This window comes from Anabrus simplex, chromosome 7, assembly GCF_040414725.1.
Source record: "Anabrus simplex isolate iqAnaSimp1 chromosome 7, ASM4041472v1, whole genome shotgun sequence".
Taxonomy (NCBI): Eukaryota; Metazoa; Arthropoda; class Insecta; order Orthoptera; family Tettigoniidae; genus Anabrus; species Anabrus simplex.
Window position 1 is genome coordinate 115,245,722 of NC_090271.1, and position 20,571 is coordinate 115,266,292.

At 41.2% G+C, this 20,571-nt stretch overlaps 1 protein-coding gene across 1 annotated transcript in view; it reads left to right on the top strand.

Annotated features, from left to right (window-relative positions):
* Positions 1–20,571, top strand: part of LOC136877727 (juvenile hormone esterase) — a 72,129-nt gene that overhangs the window by 15,343 nt on the left and 36,215 nt on the right. The window contains exons 2-4 of the mRNA XM_068228722.1: positions 1,545–1,682; positions 12,431–12,584; positions 14,323–14,508. Of these exons, the coding sequence (XP_068084823.1) occupies positions 1,545–1,682; positions 12,431–12,584; positions 14,323–14,508 (478 nt within the window). The remainder of the gene's footprint in view (positions 1–1,544; positions 1,683–12,430; positions 12,585–14,322; positions 14,509–20,571) is intronic.

Consider the following 20,571-nt stretch of genomic DNA (forward strand, 5'->3'; position numbering starts at 1 on the left):
GCGCTAGGCCGCTGAAACATGCCAAATTGCTGAGGTGACTAGTATAGAAATTACTTTAACACATTACAGAAGGAAAAACAGTTACAAAACGTAGTCACCTCAAACCAAGATGAAGGGGAGGTCGAGAGGGTAATTCACTCTCTATCCCCGATTTAAAGTTAAAGCTTTATGAAATTTTTTACATTAGCCGGAAGAAGATTTACATTTTAGAAAGTTTGTTAAATAACTAAGGATACGGACCTTTCCCTCGGATTAAACTACGGTGTTAGCAAGAGAGAATGATTTTATGTGGACATTACCTTGTAGATGTTCTAGCTGCCGACGAAAGAGGCCGCCTGCCTTCTGCTTAAACAGACACACTCAGAAAGACGACGATCAATTGGCCAAGAAACGTGAAAAGCCGCAGTTTTTAAACCCTCAGGGAAGGTTCGAGATCATTCACGACTAATCAAGACACACCCTCTTAATTTTATTGGTTAAGTTCAAAAGTAACACTCAAAATCGAACAAGAAGCCTGTGATATGTTGAAAATTATTTACAGAAATTTTTCATTGGCCAGATTCAAAACTGGCGGAAAGAAGAAGGAAATATTGCCAACCCAAAAGTAAATGAACATAGATCAGTTATGGAAGACCTAGGAACACAAAACTTCTTTAAATTATAAGTTCTTTCACTTTGCACCAGAGTGCATGATCATAACTTTTTGGTGGTGTCATTTGTAGAAAATGTCCAAACTTCTTGATGTATATCAAAACAACAGCAGGAGAAATTCCGTCAGTTTAGGAAACTTCACAACAAAACAATTACTTAATTTTTCAGTGGTGACATCTTCTGATTAAAGTTCCAACTTGTTGTGTTATCAGTTTCACTGTTTGACCTATAGAGGAGTTCATTTAGGCGCTAATTTGAATGCGCAGCATTGAGGTGTACCTCCCGGTACAATAATAATAATAATAATAATAATAATAATAATAATAATAATAATAATAATAATAATAATAATAATAATAATAATAATAATAATAGCAGCGTGTGGCCTCCTGAGAGACCTGGTGCAGGCCTTGGGATGATGGGGCCCTTCCTCAGATAAATTATAGTGTTGAAGACGGCACAACGCCACAAGTACACAGCCTCCGAGCCAGATAAATTAACCAATTAATGCTAAATTTCCTGCCCCATCCGGTAATCGAACCCGGGGTCCTTTTGAATCAAAGACCAGCATACAAACCATTTTGCCATGGAGCCGGACAAGATAAAGGATGAAGGCGCTGCACAAGAGGCTGCGCAATCCTCCGATTTTTATTTTTAATTTTTTGCTAGAGAAGTCCATGCAGTTTGTAAGCGCTGCTCGACTTGCATTAAATGTAACGGAGACACTATGTAGTGAAATAGTACAGTCGTGTACCATTTTCACTGAATAAAATGTATCTGAAAAAATATATTTAACGTTTGCCCTCGCCCTCGTAACTGTACATTAAATAATAATATGGTACTGCACTTAGAACTTTGCTTACCTGCTTTCTTGTCATTGGTTTCTTTGATAGGCTCCCGTGCCTGCGGAACCTTGGAATGGAACACTGGAAGCACTACAGAAAGGGAATGTCTGCAAGCAACCCGTTGGTTCAGGGAAAGACTTGCGTGGTGATGAAGACTGTCTCTTCCTGAACGTTTACACACCAGAGGTAAGCTATCTAGATAAAACGAGCATTATATTACTTTCTAAGGTATTTGTATAATAAGACACTGAATACATTCTGTGCATACGACACTTCAGCTCAATTCTGAAGGAATATATATATTTTTTTATCTCAATGAAAAATAAGGGATCAACAACATTGTAAAAATAGAGGAAAAATTCTTACTAGCAGAATTGATCGCCCGGGATGACTTCATCCCACCCCACGCCAGCAAGCATTATTTCGCCTCCCCATATCTACAACTGTGTATTTCGTGAACTTGCTACTAGTAAACATTTGTTTATTCTTCATCAGTGCTGTGCAGCCTTGAAGCACTGAATAACAATAACGAACGGTCTAAAAGCTTGTAAGACTTGTAAGACAAATATTCCATCTTGCTGGGTGTTTTGAAATTCATTCGGCTACTCATTCCATTTTCATTTTCTTAACTTTTTATGCGACCCAAGAAAAAGTGCCAAAAGTCACCACAATCATTATTTGCATTCCTTCCAATAGAAAAATTAATTCTGAGCATTAAAAAAACTACCTCTCTTGCTCTGTAATTAGATGTTTGATAATATATCAAACTTTTACGTGTCTTTTTACACATTCCTAGAAAATAGTAATGAAAATTGAAAAGAACGAAATATCTTTTCAAGTATAAATTCACCGCACAAAATATCAGTCACCTTAGTGCGCATGCACAGATGGATTTCTAAGCCTGTACTGATGGCGTAGCGAACGAATCCCGTGCCCAACCGCACGCGCACTTTCTCCACGAGAGCATAAGGCATTAGCGATCAGTGAGACATTGATGTTTCAAGCAAGCAGTGTACGTCAACATAATAATAATAATAATAATAATAATAATAATAATAATAATAATAATAATAATAATAATAATAATGTTATTTGTTTTACGTCCCACTAACTAGCCTTTTACGGTTTTCGGAGACGCCGAGGTGCCGGAATTTAGTCCCACAGGAGTTCTTTTACGTGCCAGTAAATCTACCGACACGAGGCTGACGTATTTGAGCACCTTCAAATACCACCGGACTGAGCCAGGATCGAATCTGTCAAGTGGGGGTCAGAAGGCCAGCGCCTTAACCGTCTGAGCCACTCAGACCGGCTCTACGTCAACATGGGTAGATGTAAGGATTTGACGGAGTGGCGAATAGAGCGAAGGTGCGTGAAGTTGCTGGGTTTGTTGGTGTTCCGCAGCAGACTGCCACAAACACGGCGTCAGTACTTTGGTTGGAGAAAGGTCCTGACTCAGGGGAATCAGAGACGCGTTTCATGGCCTGTGAATAAAAAACGCCTCCAAACCCGACAGGAGTTGCTTCAGTCAGTAAATGAAGGTCAATCGCAGCCTGTTATCGAGAGGACATTTCGACGGGAACTGCATGCAATGAACATTTGGAGTCGGTCACCTCTCAAGAGGCCATTGCTCACACAGGCTTGACTTCAATGGGATAAAAATAATCGAACGTGGACAGTAGCTGACGGGCGGAATGTAATGTGGTCTGACGAATCACGTTTTTGTCTGTATTCCAATGACGCAGGTCGTCGAGTGCACCGAAGGGCAAATGAAACATTTCATTCTGGATGTGTGCAATGTCAGGTTCAAGCCGGAGGTGAGCCTGTGATGTTTTGGGAGTGTTTATCTTATCATGGAGCCTCCGTGGCTCAGACGGCAGCGCGTCGGCCTCTCACCGCTGGATACCGTGGTTCAAATCCCGGTCACTCCATGTGAGATTTGTGATGGACAAAGCGGAGGCGGGACAGGTTTTTCTCCGGGTACTCCGGTTTTCCCTGTCAGCTTTCATTCCAGCAACACTCTCCATTATCATTTCATTGCATCTATCAGCCATTAATAATCACCTTGGGAGTGGCGACCCCATTGTAATACTAGCCTATATATGTTTCATTCATTACATTCCTGACCCGGCCTAAGACTGGAAAACAGGTTGTAGGTTTTCATTTTTCGTATCATAGATTCGGCCCGCTCGCTGAGATGACCACTCAACATGAACCGGCATGTTTATTTAAACATTCTGGATGATCAGCTGTTGCCTTTCAGTCAACATCTGCATGATGAGTATGCTCTTGATACACCGATTTTTCAAAATGACAACAGCAAAGTTCATTGACATGTAGGCCTTCGCATATGTGACCGGTTCTATGAACACTCTTCTACCTTATTAGCCTACATCTCGATTGGCCTGACTTGACTTGATCTCCCATTGAAAATCTTTGGGGAATGTTGGAACAGTGGCTAAAACGCTGACATCAGCATCCCTGCAATTTGGTAGAATCCTCAGCGAGTGGCTTAACCTGGATTCGAAGTACCTGCACAACCTTGTGGGATTACTTCCTGACCGAAACCAGGCGGTTATAATAATAATGTTATTGGCTTTACGTCCCACTAACTACTTTCACGGTTTTCGGAGACGCCGAGGTGTTCTTTTTCTTGCCACTAAATCTACCGAGATGAGGCTCATGCATTTAAGCACCTTCAAATACCACCGGACTGAGCCAGGATCGAACCTGCCAAGTTAGAGTCATTAGGCCAGCGCCTCAGCCGTCTGAGCCACTCAGCCCGGAAGGCGGTTATCAAGTCCAGAGGCAGAGTTACACCGTATTAAATGAGGATTGTAATGATTTTTCGAGGGGAGACTAATTTTTTTTTCCGGTGAGCTTATCTACGTCCGCCTCTGTGGTGTAGTGGCTACTGTGATTAGCTGCCACCTTTGGAGGTCCGGGTTCGATTCCCGGCTCTGCCACGAAATTTGAAAAGTGGTACGACGGCTAGAACGGCGTCCACTCAGCCTCGGGAGGTCAACTGAGTAGAGGTGAGTTCGATTCCCACCTCAGCCATCCTGGAAGTGGATTTCCGTGGTTTCCCACTTCTCTTCCAGGCAAATGACGGGATGGTACCTAACTTAAGGCCACGGCCGCTTCCTTCATCCTTCTTTGTCTATCCCTTCAGTCTTCCCATCCCCTCTCATGGCCCCTGTTCAGCATAGCAGGTGACGCCGCCTGGCGAGGTACTGGTCATCCTCCCCAGTTTTATCCCCCTACCCAAATTCTCACGCTCCAGGACACTGCCCTTGAGGCGGTAGAGGTGGGATCCCTCGCTGAGTCCCAGGGAAGAACCAACCGTGGAGGGTAAGCGGATTGAGAAATAGAACTTATCAATTGATTTAAATTGAATGTAAGGTATTTAATAGGTTCTATTTAACTAATGAATGGCACTGAAAGCCAGAAATAACTAATATACGTTTTTTGCTGGACAGAACATTTACTCCAAGCGAAATCTGACATGGTCCCCTGGGCAATATGTCATTTCTTTGGTTATAGTTTAGTTTTAGCTTCAAATTGTACATCTATATAAATAAAATTGTAGGGGGTCCGCTGTCTGTAATTTCTTTTGTTTTGCGAATTTTTCAGATATTTATCCGTTTCAGGTCAACTCAAGACCGAATCGGTGGTTTTTACGTTTCGTGTCTGTTTGTTTGTCTGTTTGTCTGTTTGTTTGTCTGTCTGTTTGTCTTTTTGTCTGTTCCACCATCACGTCGAAACGGCTGGATAGATCTCAACCAAACTTCATATTTAGAGTATACTCATACCGGGGAAGGTTTCGATATGCATATCATTTTAAAATCTTTGAATACACGGGGGGTTTATAGGAAAACCAGAATGGTTTTTCCACCATCACGTCGAAACGGCTAGATAGATCTCAACCAAACTTCATATTTAGAGTATACTCATCCCGGGGAAGGTTTCCATATGCATATCATTTTAAAATCTTTGAATACACGGGGGGTTTATAGGAAAACCAGAATGGTTTTTCCACCATCACGTCGAAACGGCTAGATAGATCTCAACCAAACTTCATATTTAGAGTATACTCATCCCGGGGAAGGTTTCTATATGCATATCATTTTAAAATCCTTGAATAGACGGGGTGTTTATAGGAAAGCCAGAATGGTTTTCCCCCATTTTCTCTTATACTATTGATTTTCTGTAAACTTCGTTTACCGTACGTGACACGTCTCTTCATTATAAACAACTTTCGTTATGTTCACAATTTACCTTACTCTTCACATGACGGAGAAATTTACAATTTTCCACTGGTATCATGCTCTGCATTGAGTGACCGACAGACCGACAACGAACCTACAGGTTACCATGGCAACGTCTCTGACTGCATGCCGGCAGGGAAGTAACGTATTGCCATTTTCCTCATCATGCTTTTAAATTCGTGGTTGTTCCTTGGGTAGAAGGCAAGAGAGGCGTCAATCGGCCTATCTGCGGGATATTGGCGGAATATCGTTGGATATTATAACCGCCCTCGAATAGATTAAGTAATAACACCATTAGTCATCTTCTTATTATTTGTTTACCTAGGAATCACTGGACCTAAATTTCTCCTCTGTTACCGCTTTATTATATCCATAACTCACACTAGCATAATTTATTGAGGGGCATTTGATTTTCCAATACATTAACTTGGCATTTACATATTTGTCGTTATCCGGCTGTCCTCAGTTATAATCCATTTTCTATTAATTTCACCTTTCTTAACTCTATTATTTTCTTCCTTAATTACTCCGTATGTACGCGAGTGCTAGAATCTACTGGATATATTTCCACCAAACTTCATATTTAGACTCCACTTATCCTTGGGTAGGTTTTAGGGCAAATATTGTTTCTAAATCTCTGAACTGAGTGGGGGTTTATACGAAACCGAAACAGTGATTTTGCACTTCCACAAAATATACACAACCAACGTTAATTTAAATCTACCTGCCTTGGTAGAAATTAATTTCTAAACCTTTTTTCTCATGTGCATCATTTCGATACGAGGACTAATAAGGGAGACATCATTAACGGACCGTTTTTCTGTACAAGTCCCATCGGACTTAACTCACGAGCGGGTGCGTGTAAAGCGTATTCCTTACAACTTGAAAATTACTGAAGACATTCGAACCAAAATTTATATTTAGCATCCACCTGTCCAAAGGTAGGTTTTAAACGTAAATAATATTTCATGTTCCGGAATGGACTGGCGGTTTATAGGGAACCGATATGGTGATTTTACTCTTCCACAATGTATACAGAACAAGACCAACCTGACTGGAAATCGACCAAACGTGATGGAATTCCACCTCTAAAACTTTTTCTTCATGTGCATTTTTTCGTAAGGAGGATTAATAAGGGAGATATCATGAATAGTCAGTTTTGCAGGTTAAGTCCAGCGGACATAGCCCAAAAGGTGTTTTACATGGAGCAGATTCCTTATCTATATAAATCAAATCGTAACGACTGTGTGCCTCTACACTGACTATTTTGGCGAAATTTTCGTACAGCTTTCCGTTTAAGGGGTAATAATGACCATCTCCATAATTTTTGGTTTAGTTTCCTGAAAGTCCTAATTTTTACCCGCCTCGCCCAAAATCCAGATTGCGGCATAATCTGCCAGAAGAAAAAGAAGATAATTGAAATTTGACAAAATTATACGTTTTAGCCTGTAACGAACGGAAAACATCCTAGATCATTAATTTTTTCACTTTTTATCCGCGAAGAATATAGAAATATGCAGGCAATTTTAATGATGGTGCAGACCTTCGGAAATTCCTATCACATAACGGATTGCACAATATTCGTTCTTTTTGGAATGATCTACAACCTTGGTCTTATGACTTTTTCCCGTATCTGTATCCATTTTACGTTTGATTTTTCTCTATTAATCGATGTTAAGTCAATTTGGAATTTTCACATGCATAATTCATACTTTCAGTTACTTATATGAAATACAGAATCATCAAACTCTTCACGAAAATTGGCCCACCCAGTAGCCATATGTGAGCCAAATGCTATGTATGTAGCTGTCACATAATTATCCGAAAAGTAATGTAATGTGAGATAATCTTACAAAAACTTTACCCTGTTCCACGTTTCTAACTCAATCTTACCCAAGAATAGATGACATATCATAGGACCAGGCATTTAGGCCACTAAATCCGGCGTGTCTTATGGTATAATCCTTTGTCGATATGACGTACGTTTAGTAGCAGTTAATCTGTAAATGAAGGTCTTCAATAATTTTAACACGCATATACTTTCGTATGTCGATCTATATATATTCACTGATGTCGATTTGTAGCGATCGAGAAAGGGTGGGTCTGCTATTGTAATCAGTACTCCCAACACCGACTTTGACTGGCAGTAGGAAAGGGTTCCTTCTCCGACTCCTGTGTAACTGTCATTAGTAAGGAAGGCCTACAATTGTAATGAATAGTTCACTTCTCGATTTGACTTGCAGAAGGCAAGTGAGCATGCAGTTTTGTTTAAAACTCCCCTACCCGATTGTGTTTGGCAGTAGGCAAGGGTGCCCGTCATTATAAAGAAATGTCCTCATCTAAAATGTGACCGGCATTAGGCATAGTGGCCTGCTATTTTGATGGAAACTCACCAACTTGGTGTGACTGGCAGTAAGCTGGCTGGCAGTAGGAAAATGGGCCTGGCATTATAATGATAACTGCTCAACTCAATTTCGAGTGATAGTAGGGTAATTGCCTGCCATTATAATAGAAACTCCTCAACTGTAATCTGTCTGGAAGTAGGAAAGGGGGGAGCTGCCATTTTAACGAAAACTCCCCAAATAGATTCTGTCCGCGTAGTAGGCAATGGGGCCTGCAATTATAATGTAAACTTCCCAACTCGATTTTGAATGCCAGTAGGCAAGTGAGCCTGCCGTTATATCACAAATCCGTAACAAACACTTTACATTGGAAACAACGTACTGGGACCTTCCCATGCTCTTTCTCGGATAACGCTAAGAGACATGCAATTTTAAAATAATCTTATTTACTGCATGTACACTATTTACTTCGATATTCGAATACAATGTAGAATACCGTAGCGAAGCACGGGTACATTCGCTAGTAATATATAAACTTACATATTCGGTCTTTACTCTTGGTTTAAAACAACACAAACAGTCTTCCTGAGACTCTAGGAAGGGAGAGGGACAGCTGAAAGCCACCGTGGCATTAATTAAAGTGCAGCTGTAGTATTTGCTTGGTGTGAAAATGGGAAACCGAGGAAAATTATTTTCAGGGCTGTCGATAGTGGGGTTCGAAACCACTATCTACCGAATGCAAGCTGCCAGCTTGGTGACCCAAACCGCGCAGCCACTCGCTCGGTGACTGATTACGACTGATTACTTAACTATTTTTTAACAGCTATTAATAAGTTAACGATCAGCGTTGTAAGCGTCGTACCCTATTTATAAAGCATAATACTGTATGTGTCCGCCTCTGTGGTGTAGTCTTACTGTGATTAGCTGCCACCCCCGGAGGACCGGGTTCGATTCCCGGCTCTGCTACGAAATTTGAAAAGTGGTACGAGGGCTGGAACGGGGCCCACTGAGCCTCGGGAGGTCAACTGATTAGAAGTTGGTTCTATTCTCACCACAGCCAACCTGGAAGTGGTTTTCGGTGGTTTCCCCACTTCTCCTCCAGGCAAATGCCACGATGGGACCCAACTCAAGGCCACGGACGCTTCCTTCCCTATTCTTTGTCTATCCCTTCCAATCCTTCCATTCCCTCACAAGGCCCCCGTTCAGCACAGAAGGTGAGGCTGCCTGGGCGAGGTACTGGTCATTCTCCCCAGTTGTACCCCTAGACCCAATGTCTCACACTCCAGAATACTGCCCTTGAGGCGGTAGAGGTGGGATCCCTCGCTGAGTCCCAGGGAAAAACCAACCCTGGAGGGTAAACAGATTAAGAAAGAAAGTATTATTAAACTTTCTTTTTTATACGTGTTCGTGACAAATTTTAGATTATGGTAAAGATTAGTTTTCCGTAAATTTCTACTTTGGCAAAGAGCCCTAGAACGATCTATTTACCTAAGTCGATGACTCTTGGTATTTTTATTTGCATTGTTTAAATGTAGTCGTTGCTTAGCGTAGTGGCTTAGCTACTCGTTTCTCAGCAGTCGCTTAAGTGCGGCCAGTATCCAGTATTCGGGAGATAGTGGGTTCGAACCCCACTGTCGGCAGCCCTGAAGATGGTCTCGCGTGGTTTTCCATTTTCACACCAGGCAAATGCTAGGGCTGTACCTTAATTAAGGCCACGGCCCCTTCCTTCCCAGTCCTAGCCCTTTCCTGTCTCATCGTCGCCATAAGGCATATCTGTGTCGTTGGGACGTAAAGCCAATAGCAAAAAATAAAACAAAACTCGTTTCTCACGCGGAGGGCTGAAATTCAAATCACGGTTGACCCCAATTTGAAATCTCAAGTAAAAAATTACGTGTAGTCAGGAAGTGCAGCAGGCCTTAAAAACCTCGCCAAAACCCAAAATGAGGGATGGGGATCCAGCAACCTCCATAAATGCCTGAAGAAAGTTTCGACCGGCTCCTTGGATGAAGGGTTAGTTTAGTAACCTTTAGTTCACAGAGTCCCTGGTTCTATTCCCGGACGACATAAGGATTTTGACTGCGTGTGGTTGATTCCTCTTGTTCGGGGACTCAGTGTTTTTGTTCGTCTTAATGCACATCTCTTCACCTAGCCATAACATACCACATTACTAACCACCGCAATAACATGCAATAGTGAATACGTCCCTCTATTTTGGCGTCGGTAAGGACATCCGGTTATAAAACTGGGAAAAAATCACATCACTGACCCAATAAATTGGAGTAAATGCTAGAAGGAAAAGTGAAGTTTTAACTATAAGTAGTGTATTAGATTAGGATTGATTAGGTGTAAGAAAGTAGTACATCCCCAACTTTGCCAGTATAAATAAATTATCTTATCTGCAAGAACATAGAACAGGCTTTACAGCGTGCCACGGCTCTTCTTTATATAAAGTGTCTCTGTTCAAATAGTAAAAGAAACATGCCTCTCCTGCTGTATGGGTGTGATGCCTGCGAATATATTCCCAAGACTCTTCTTTCCAAATTACAAACACTTCAGAAAAAAACATTACGTACGGTGAATAGAGCCCCGTATTTGAAACCTAATAAAAAGATAGCGGGCGATTGGCCGTGCGGTTAGGGGCGTGCAGCTGTGAGCTTTGCATCCGGGAGATAGTGGGTTCGAGTCCTACTGTCGGCAGCCCTGAAGATAGTTTTCCGTGGTTTCCTATTTTCACACCAAGCAAATGTTGGGGCTGAACCTTAATTAAGGCCACGGCCGCTTCCTTCCCACATCAAGGCCTTTTCTCTCCCATTGTCGCCATAAGACCTGTCTGTGTCGTTGCGACGTAAACAAATTGTTCAAGAAAGGAAAGATAAGAACTGAACTTCTGAACTTCGTATTCCGCTTGTTAGAACTAAGGAGAATGGAGTATTAAAGATGACCTCTTCAGTCAGAATACCGACCCAGGCATCCTGCTCTTAAAACGGGTTGTAAGGACCAGGAAGCGGACCACTCGTTTCAAACATCGCGTCCCTTGGCTAACTTACGACCTGTTTTAACTGGTACTAACAACTGGCGTTACGAGGCTCTGGCACAGATAGGCCGTCTTATGACGACGATGGGATAGGAAAGAGGTACGAGTTGGAAGGAAGCGTCCGTGGCCTTAATTAATGTACATCCCCAGCATTTCCCCCGTGTGAAAATAGGAAACCACGGAAAACCATCTTCAGGGATGCCGACAAAACCCACTATCGCCCGAATGCAAGCTCACACTGCACGCCCCTAACCGCTCGGCCAACTCGCTCGGTTAACTGGTACCTCCCGAATGCTACCGCCTATTCCAAATTTAAAAGCATATATTTCAATAATTAATATCAAAATTAAATCCTTGAAAAGGCCTCTTTCTTAAGAAAGTGAGCACTCCTCTCCCCACCCTCTCATCCATCTAACTACGAAACAAGATTTTAACAGACAACATAGAAGAACAAACGAGTTAAAATTAATTCGTCTCTTCATTTCTTTTCAGGTATTCTCCCAGAGGAGGTGAGTTGTATGCACAGTTTTGAACATATACCAGTCCTCCTGCCTAACACAAATATTTATGGCAGTATCGGGAATTGAGCTCATACCTCCGGGGACGACACATAATAGCGGTAACCGTTAAATAACGGAGATGAACAATTAATTAATTAAAATATCTCATCAATAGAGAATTAGATTTTGAATTATAAAATTTGCGTTGTTATAATTCCTCTGTGGTGTAGTGGTTAGTGTAAATAGATACCACCCGCGGAGGTCCGGGTTCGATTCCAGACTCTGTCACGAAATTTGAAAAGTATTACGTAGACTGGAACGGGGTCTACTCAGCCTCGGGAGGTCAGCTGATTAGAGGTGGGTTCGATTCCAACCTCAGCCATCCTGGAACTGGTTTTCCGTGGTTTCCCACTTCTCCTCCAGCCAAATGCCGGGATGGTACCTAACTTATGGCCACAGCCGCTTCCTTCCCTCTTCCTTGTCTATCCCTTCCAGTCCTCCCATCCCCCCCGCAAGGCCCCTGTTCAGCATAGCAGGTGAGGCCGCCTGGGCGAGGTACTGGTCATCCTCCCCAGTTGTATCCTCCGACCCAGAGTATGAAGCTCCAGGAAACTGCCCTTGAGGCGGTAGAGTTGGGATCCCTGGCTGATTCCGAGGGAAAACCGACCCTGGAGGGTAAACAGCTAAAGAAGAAGAAGCACTGTTATAATTAAGTAAGGGTTCTAACATGTTGTCATGCGTTCATCAGAGGACATACCATACTGTATCAAATAATGACATTGCGGTGTTTCAGCTTCCCGGATCGGGTTCCTTAAGGCCGGTGATGGTCTGGATACATGGAGGAGGTTTTCTGACGGGATCTGGTGGCGAAGAAAAAGAAGGTCCTAAGTACCTCCTCAATACTGGAATAGTTTATGTGGGCTTGAACTACCGTCTTGGTATTCTGGGTAAGTCACTTATTGTAACTCACCCCTCTATAGATCAGCGGTAGATTGTCAACCTCTGGGCCTTAAGGTCGCGAGTTCAAACCTGGCAGAGGTAGTTAAATTTGCGCAGTACGGAAAATATATCCTTTCGGCATTCCATGTTGTACGATGCCGCCGGTAATTTAACCTCAAAGTGGCACATTGCTTCTATTTTAATATCTGCAATAGGTCATCTAAACTATATCCGAGTTCTCTGCCAACTGGTGGAGTAAATTGAATCGTCCAATTTGACACGCAGGCCGCCTAAATGATATCAAATCGAAATGCATGCATAGGGTATTAGGGGCCATACAGTTATTACTATTACCTATTCATTCATGACGCTTCGGCCATCTAAGGACCACGTCATTTCTATTATTATTATTATTATTGTAATTATTATTATTATTATTATTATTATTATTATTATTATTATTATTATTATTATTATTTCCATTTAAGGGATCCACAGTCGAGGAATTAGAGAAAAAGCTGCTGATCTGGGATAAGTTCAGGCTGGTCGCAAAATAAATAGAAAAAGCACAAATGGTAATATTTATAATACACTAAATTATACAAGAAAGTCAACTTTAATGCTCAAATACTGAAAAGGGAAATAGCCATCACCATTTCTATACGGATTATGGGGCTAACCACACTCTTCACCTTGAATGCATTAGTAACAAATCCAAATCATCAGATTCACCTCTAAACACGGATTGACTCCAACCTACAGTACACTTCCGATATTAACATAACTATTTAAAGAGATAAGAAAAGTGGTAAACAAGTAGTGAAATTATCATAACTAGGTAGTATCTAGAGGTACTCTTCTAAACAAGGGTTAATCCCAACCTAAAATTCTGAAATTAATAAAATTGTTTAAAAGGGTGAGAAAATTGGAAATAAATTAGTCACTAAATGTAACTCACGTGAGTTTCATTAGATACCCCTTGAAACCAATACTCATCTCAATCTACATTTTAAGAACTATAATTTAGACACCAAGTTAACAGCAAATTTTATATAGAAACCATGTTACATGCTCTAGGAGACCATTACGTTACCTTGATACAATCTAACAAAAATGTAGAGGAGTTGGCCAACTAATCTAAGGCCGAAGATCTTACCTTGCGAAAATTATGGCTGCCAGCTCCTTCGAAAGCAACCGACAGACAGATTCCTCTAGAGCCTAGCGATCAGGTCGCAAGAGGTATTTTATCCAGAAGGGGAGATAATTTCGGGAGTCATAGATAAGACATTTATGCACAGACGGTGAAATAATGGCATCGCCATCATACCATTGTTCCATGCGGGAACGACTGGTAGAAATTCCTGAGGAATTCTCACACGCCAGGGATGAGAATAAATAAATAAATAAATAAATAAATAAATAAATAAATAAATAAATAAATAAATAAATAAATAAATAAATAAATAAATAAATTAATTAATTAATAAATAATGTTAATAATTCAAGAGCTAAACTTGCATGCAATAATCTGTACAACGTCAATTGGCCGTGCTTCGAACCCACTGCACTGTTGCAATGTAGAGCCAGTTCCACTGGGTTATCATGTTTCTCCTCGTTCACCTCCTCTCCTCATTATTGTTATTATTATTATTATTATTATTATTATTATTATTATTATTATTATTATTATTATTATTATTAAAGATGAGATTCATAACGACATATTCTTCTTGGAATTCCGTACAGGTTTTCTAAGCACAGAAGATGAGGCGGCACCAGGCAATGCAGGACTGAAGGATCAAGTTTTAGCCTTGCGCTGGGTAAAACAGAACATTGAGTCTTTCGGTGGGGATCCAAACAAGATAACCATCTTCGGGGAGAGTGCTGGAGGAGCCTCAGTACACTTTCACCTGCTGTCACCCATGTCTGAAGGTAAGTAAGTATTCTACCCATGAAAGTTCATTTCTTGTATGCTATATCCCAAATTATAAGACAAGTTTTGAGGAAACTGTTATTTGTGCTTACACCACACAAACCACGCAATATTCAGTGATCACCCTGCAGACCACACATTACTTTCGCAAACTATCTCCAGTACTCTGTGGTCTGGGCTTTGTTCCTCCAGATATGAATCTTTTCTATTATATTTATGGAGACATGGTATGAGCTTATACATATTCATTTCCAGAGAATGGATTTTTGTTTGGCCCTGAAAATATTCGTTCGATTTGCATTTTATGTAGCATAATTAATGTAAAATTGCAGTTCATTCGAAAGTAGGACTACTGACAGCACCACTGTCTATTTTGTGTTATATCCTTTGACAAACAAGCATCGATGTCAGATCGTGAAGCTTGATGTACCTACCTATCGTACGGATTAAATATATTTGTAGGTAATGACTTACTCGTGTAACATATGTCACTATTACTGGCGTAGCCTCCAGAGAACTCTGGTGCAGGTCTGTCGAGTTGACGCCTGGGAGGTAATCTACGCGTCTGTGTGATGAATTCTAATACTGAAGACGGAACACACATCAACCGCTGGTAATAACATACTAACTTTAAAATCCACGACTTTTTTTTTTTTTTGGCTAGTTGCTTTACGTCGCACCGAGACAGATAGGTTTTATGGCGACGATGGGACAGGAAATGGCTAGGAGTGGGAAAGAAGCGGCCGTGGCCTTAATTAAGGTACAGCCCCAGCATTTGCCTGGTGTGAAAATGGGAAACCACGGAAAACCATTTTCAGGGCTGCCGACAGTGGGGTTCGAACCTACTATCTCCCGAATACTGGATACTGGCCGCACTTAAGCGACTGCAGCTATCGAGCTGGCTAATCCACGACCTGGCCGGGAATCGAATCCGGATTTAACCGTGGAGCTGGACGTGTAAGATGTTGGTCTTTTGTACCTGTACATCAATATAAGGGACGTCCCGGACAGCGTCTAAAAGAACCTCTTTATTATGAACGGACGTTATACGAGTATCTCTAATAGAAAGTTTCCTTTCGAATGGCTCAGTTGAACACGAACGTCGTTCAATTCTCGGTTTTTTCTCTCAGGAAATCGCTTGTGATACAGACGTTGCGACTGTAATGATTTGTGTCGTTAATCTCCATAGATGAGTCGTGTGTCGACGTATTCGTCGCTGGAATATGTCGCGAGTGTAGCCTTTTTTTTTTTTGCTAGGGGCTTTACGTCGCACCGACACAGATAGGTCTTATGGCGACGATGGGACAGGAAAGGCCTAGGAGTTGGAAGGAAGCGGCCGTGGCCCTAATTAAGGTACAGCCCCAGCATTTGCCTGGTGTGAAAATGGGAAACCACGGAAAACCATCTTCAGGGCTGCCGATAGTGGGATTCGAACCTACTATCTCCCGGATGCAAGCTCACAGCCGCGCGCCTCTACGCGCACGGCCAACTCGCCCGGTAAAGTGTAGACTAGTAAAACTTATGTTCACTACCACTACTCGAGTGAATGCATAAGTTTTGGGTTGTGACTGCTTTTCAATAGCTGTGGAGTACAGGCAGCATAAATATTTAACACAACACTGTGTTATTGTCAAAAGACGCTATTTACCACTCTGTACACTGCATGCTTCTCTCTCAGCAATAACAATTCAGAACACTGCTCTGTTAATGTGTGACAAGCGACAGGAGATAACCGGGGTTTGAAGGAAGTCTATTTTAAATGAATGACGATGAAAAGTGATATTGATTATTGTGAAGTTGAAAACTTGTATTCTGTACTTGCAACTAAGTCTAAATCCTTTCAAGTTGATAAAGTGAAATATTTCGATCATTTCTGCAATTTCAAACAATTCTTGAATGAAAGCAGTAATGACCCAGAATTTAACATGGTGAGCTTGCATCCGGGAGACAGTAGGTTCGAATCCCACTATCGGCAGCCCTGAAGATGGTTTTCCGTGGTTTCCCATTTTCACACCAGGCAAATGTGGGGGATGTACCTTAATTAAGGCCACGGCCGCTTCCTTCCAACTCCTAGGCCTTTCCTATCCCATCGTCGCTATAAGACCTATCTGTGTCGGTGCGACGTAAAGCCCCTAGCAAAAAAAAAAAAAAAAACATGGGCAAAGTATTTCAATTCACGAAAGTTAGTTGACTATATTTCAGAGTTACTAAAACATGCAGAATACTTTTTCTATACTAGTACACAATGCAAGTGTAGAAAGACTATTTTCATTAATCTCTCCACAATGGACTGATAATAGGAGCCGTTTCAAAGTGGAATCTGTGAAAATACTCTTAAAGGTTCAAATGTAATCTAAAGGAATTTACATGTGTATCTCTTTATAAGTATGTATGTTAAACATGCCAAAACTCCGGAAGGTAAGTGAATCTTCAGGAAAGTAAGAGCAAGACGTGTAGATTAGTTTCATTGTTTAAATTTTGTAAGAATTTACGGTATGGAAATGGATGGACTTTGTTTATGTATGTGAAAATTAGAATATATATGTCTAAATTCAGACTCTCAATGGAGGATTTTTGGTCCACTTTTTTCTGGCATTTTCGCCCTATTTAAATTAGACTAATAATTCCCTTAAATTTTATCGAACTTGTATAACGTTTTGTGGGTAAGGTAATAACGCTGGTAGATGCGGTGGTGACGTGAACGCTACTGATCCACGAAATATCACTGTAATATTTGTCACATATGAAAGGTAATCATTGATTTACTCAAATAAAGTCTAAAATCCCAGGTAGATTAAGAAATTATGGAAATATTTAATTTTACAGAATACATACTTTACTGCCTTTTTACAGCTATATACAATTTTTTCTGCGTCGCAGGGCTTCCGTGTTTTGTTTATGTGTAACACAACACTTTCGTGTGTCATGTCTTTGCTCACGGTTATGCTTTGGTGTCGTGTCACTTCAACTGTCAATTGTCTAATAGTGCTGTTCCTTTAATAAAGTAATATATCTGTTGGTCCAGGGATCATGCTATTTTCCGGTTGCTTCGGCACGAGATTTAGGTCTTGTAATTTCCTTATTACATGGTGATTTTCGTCGTCAAAAAAAAGCGATAACATTCTTAATGTTGTTCACTTCCATTTTGCTTTTTGAACTGTCCGCGCTAGACAAATGCACAAAGATAATAAGAATTCACAGACATTCATCGGTGCCAGCCCTGGACCTCATGAAACAAACAAAAGACGGCGCGAGCAGCGATATGCAACATGATGGACTCCTGTTTACAGCTCGTAAATACGTATTCATATTTCTTGCTAGTAACGACGGTATTTCTTAATCTACCTGGGATTTGAGACTTTATTTGAGTAAATCAATGATAACCTTTCACATTGTGACAAATATTACAGTGATATTTCGTGGATCAGTAGCGTTCACGTCACCAGATGCGGTAATACTTTTTCCAAATACGATTGCACTTGGGTATGTAGGTGCTACTCTTCATTTTTTGCAGTTAGTAGTGGCAACGGGATGAGCAGTGGACAGGTTTGTTGACACAGTACTGTAAAATCATCATATGAGTATCGTGTTACCAACAGGACAATATGGTCTTTACAGAAGTCTTTGTGAGTGATACAAATGCAAAAAAACAATAGGGGGAATTTAAAATTGAATGTATGCTGATCGTTGAGGGACTAGGGACGTTAGAGTGTAAAAAACAGCTGTATCACCAAGAACTGACCGCCTGACTAACTGAGCACTACCCTACTTGTCGACAGAGTTGGATGACAGCGTTGGACGTAAACGATCAGTAGTTCCTAGCAATGTCGAGTTCAATCATAATTTGAACATGTAAGAAAAATAAGTGTTTGTTTATAATTGTGTTGAGATTTACGAGTGTGGGATTCGGACTTCTGTGGATGGGAATTACGGAGTTCTGTAGTGTTTGATTCCTATCCCGATATTTGACTGAATGGTCAATATTGAGTCCTTCGGCTCAAAGGTGGTGGTTATTATAAGACGAAATGCAATTGTGTAACCATCCTCTATTAACACTAATCAGAGGAAAAAATGGTACGGGTCAGACACTTCGAAAAATAAAGGTATCGACCAAAGGAAGAAAAGGGTCACAAAGTGCATGAGAATGTCCCGAGGCCTCCACACGCAATACTGTTAGGGTAGTAAAAGAACAAGAATTGACGAAGGGAGATCGGGTAGGATAGATGAATGTGAGGAGCCTAGCACAAGTGGAAGCAATGCCAAGACACATCTAGGGGCCCTGTGGTCGTCAAACCACGCTCCAGACCTAAGAGCACCTTGGCCCCTTTTAGTCATGTTTTTTACAAGTTGCCGACACAGATAGGTCTTACGGCGGCGATGGGAAAGTAAAGGACTAAGAGTGGGAAGGAAGCGACCGTGGCCTTAATTAACGTACAGCCCCGGCATTTGTCTCGTGTGCAAATGGGAAACTATGGAAAACCATCTTCAGGACTGCTGACAGTGGGGTTCGAACTCACTATTTCCCGAATACCGGCTACTGGCCGCACTTAAGCGACTGCAGCTATCGAGCTCGGCAAGTCACTTCTTACGACATTCAAGGGTTACCGAGTGTGTTATTCTACCCTCCCCACCCATAGGGGAACTTCGGCTTGAAGGTCGTGGGTGCATTTCCTGACCTAACATAACCCCATAGTACTACAGCCCTGAAGAACCTTGGCCTACCAAGCGACCGCTCCTCAGAAAGAAGGCCTGCAGAATACGAGGTGTCGTGTGGTCAGCACGACGAATCCTCTCGGCCGTTATTCTGGGTCCATTTCCTGGCCTAATCAAATAATTTTTAAGTGCATGGATAGTTCCTCTGGTTCGGGAACTGGTCTTTGCGATCGTCTTAATACACGCTTCATTCACACACACCAGACTACCATCCACCACGGAAACTTGCAATAGTGGTGTCAGGAAGAGCATTCCGTCATGAAATTCGATGTGGTTCGTATGTGAGACATAAATAGCACCTGCGACCCCACTAGGATGTGGGAAAATAGGTTGAAAACGAAAGAAAGGAACATAATAACTGTACTTTGTGGATTTTCCTGGAGTTTCATGGATGGTTAAATATTGCACAATAATCGCTTAAGACCGAGCAGAATGGCCGCGCTACGGCTATGGAGGCAAACTCTGCATTCGGGAGATAGTGGGTTCGAAACCCACAGTCGGTTGCTGTCCTGAGAATGGTTTTCCGTGGTTTCCTATTTCCACTTCCAGGCAAATGCCGGAGAACAGTTCCAATCCGTAAGCCAAAACTGATTCCTTCTACCTCCTTACTCATTGAAATTCACCATTATTCATTTCATCTTCATTGGCTTCTCAACTGAGATTGCTATCATGAAGGGGATCCGGTCGTAAAACATGCCATATAATTTCACCTCACCTCTTTTCAATCCCATATCAAGAAAGAACTTAGAGATACGAATACCAAAATTAATTTTAAGGGTGTATCTAGCATTCCAGATAAACCAATACTAAATTTCTGTTTTCGTCCAATGCGTTAGCTTGTTGCAACGGATCGTTACAGACATGAATCAGGCAGAGCACTAGAATTTTATTTATAAAAATATCGAAGAGTCACTAAGGAAATTGATATTACTCTTTTGTTTGTTTGATTGTTTGTTGTTTGCTTTTGGTTGTTTGCTTGTGGAAAATTTATTTTTGAAGCTAGATGCAGGGATTTAATTTGTGATAGAACTAACTGTTTACCAATTTGGTTTTAACATATAAAATGTACACGCTTTGAAATGGTTAATTATTGAAAAATAAAAATAGGATGGTATTTGAACTAGATATCTGAGATATATCTGCGCCAAATTCACCCCAATTTGTGCTCTTGTTTAGACGTGATTGAGCAAGAAATACACCTTCCCTTTTTTTAAATCATTACGCAATATTTTGTAAATAATGTTCAATATAATATAATTTCAGTTCAAAGTTTTGAAACAGAACAATTTAATACGGTAATTCCCTTGGATAACATTTGTGCAAAATTTCATGATATTCTGTCCCGTGGT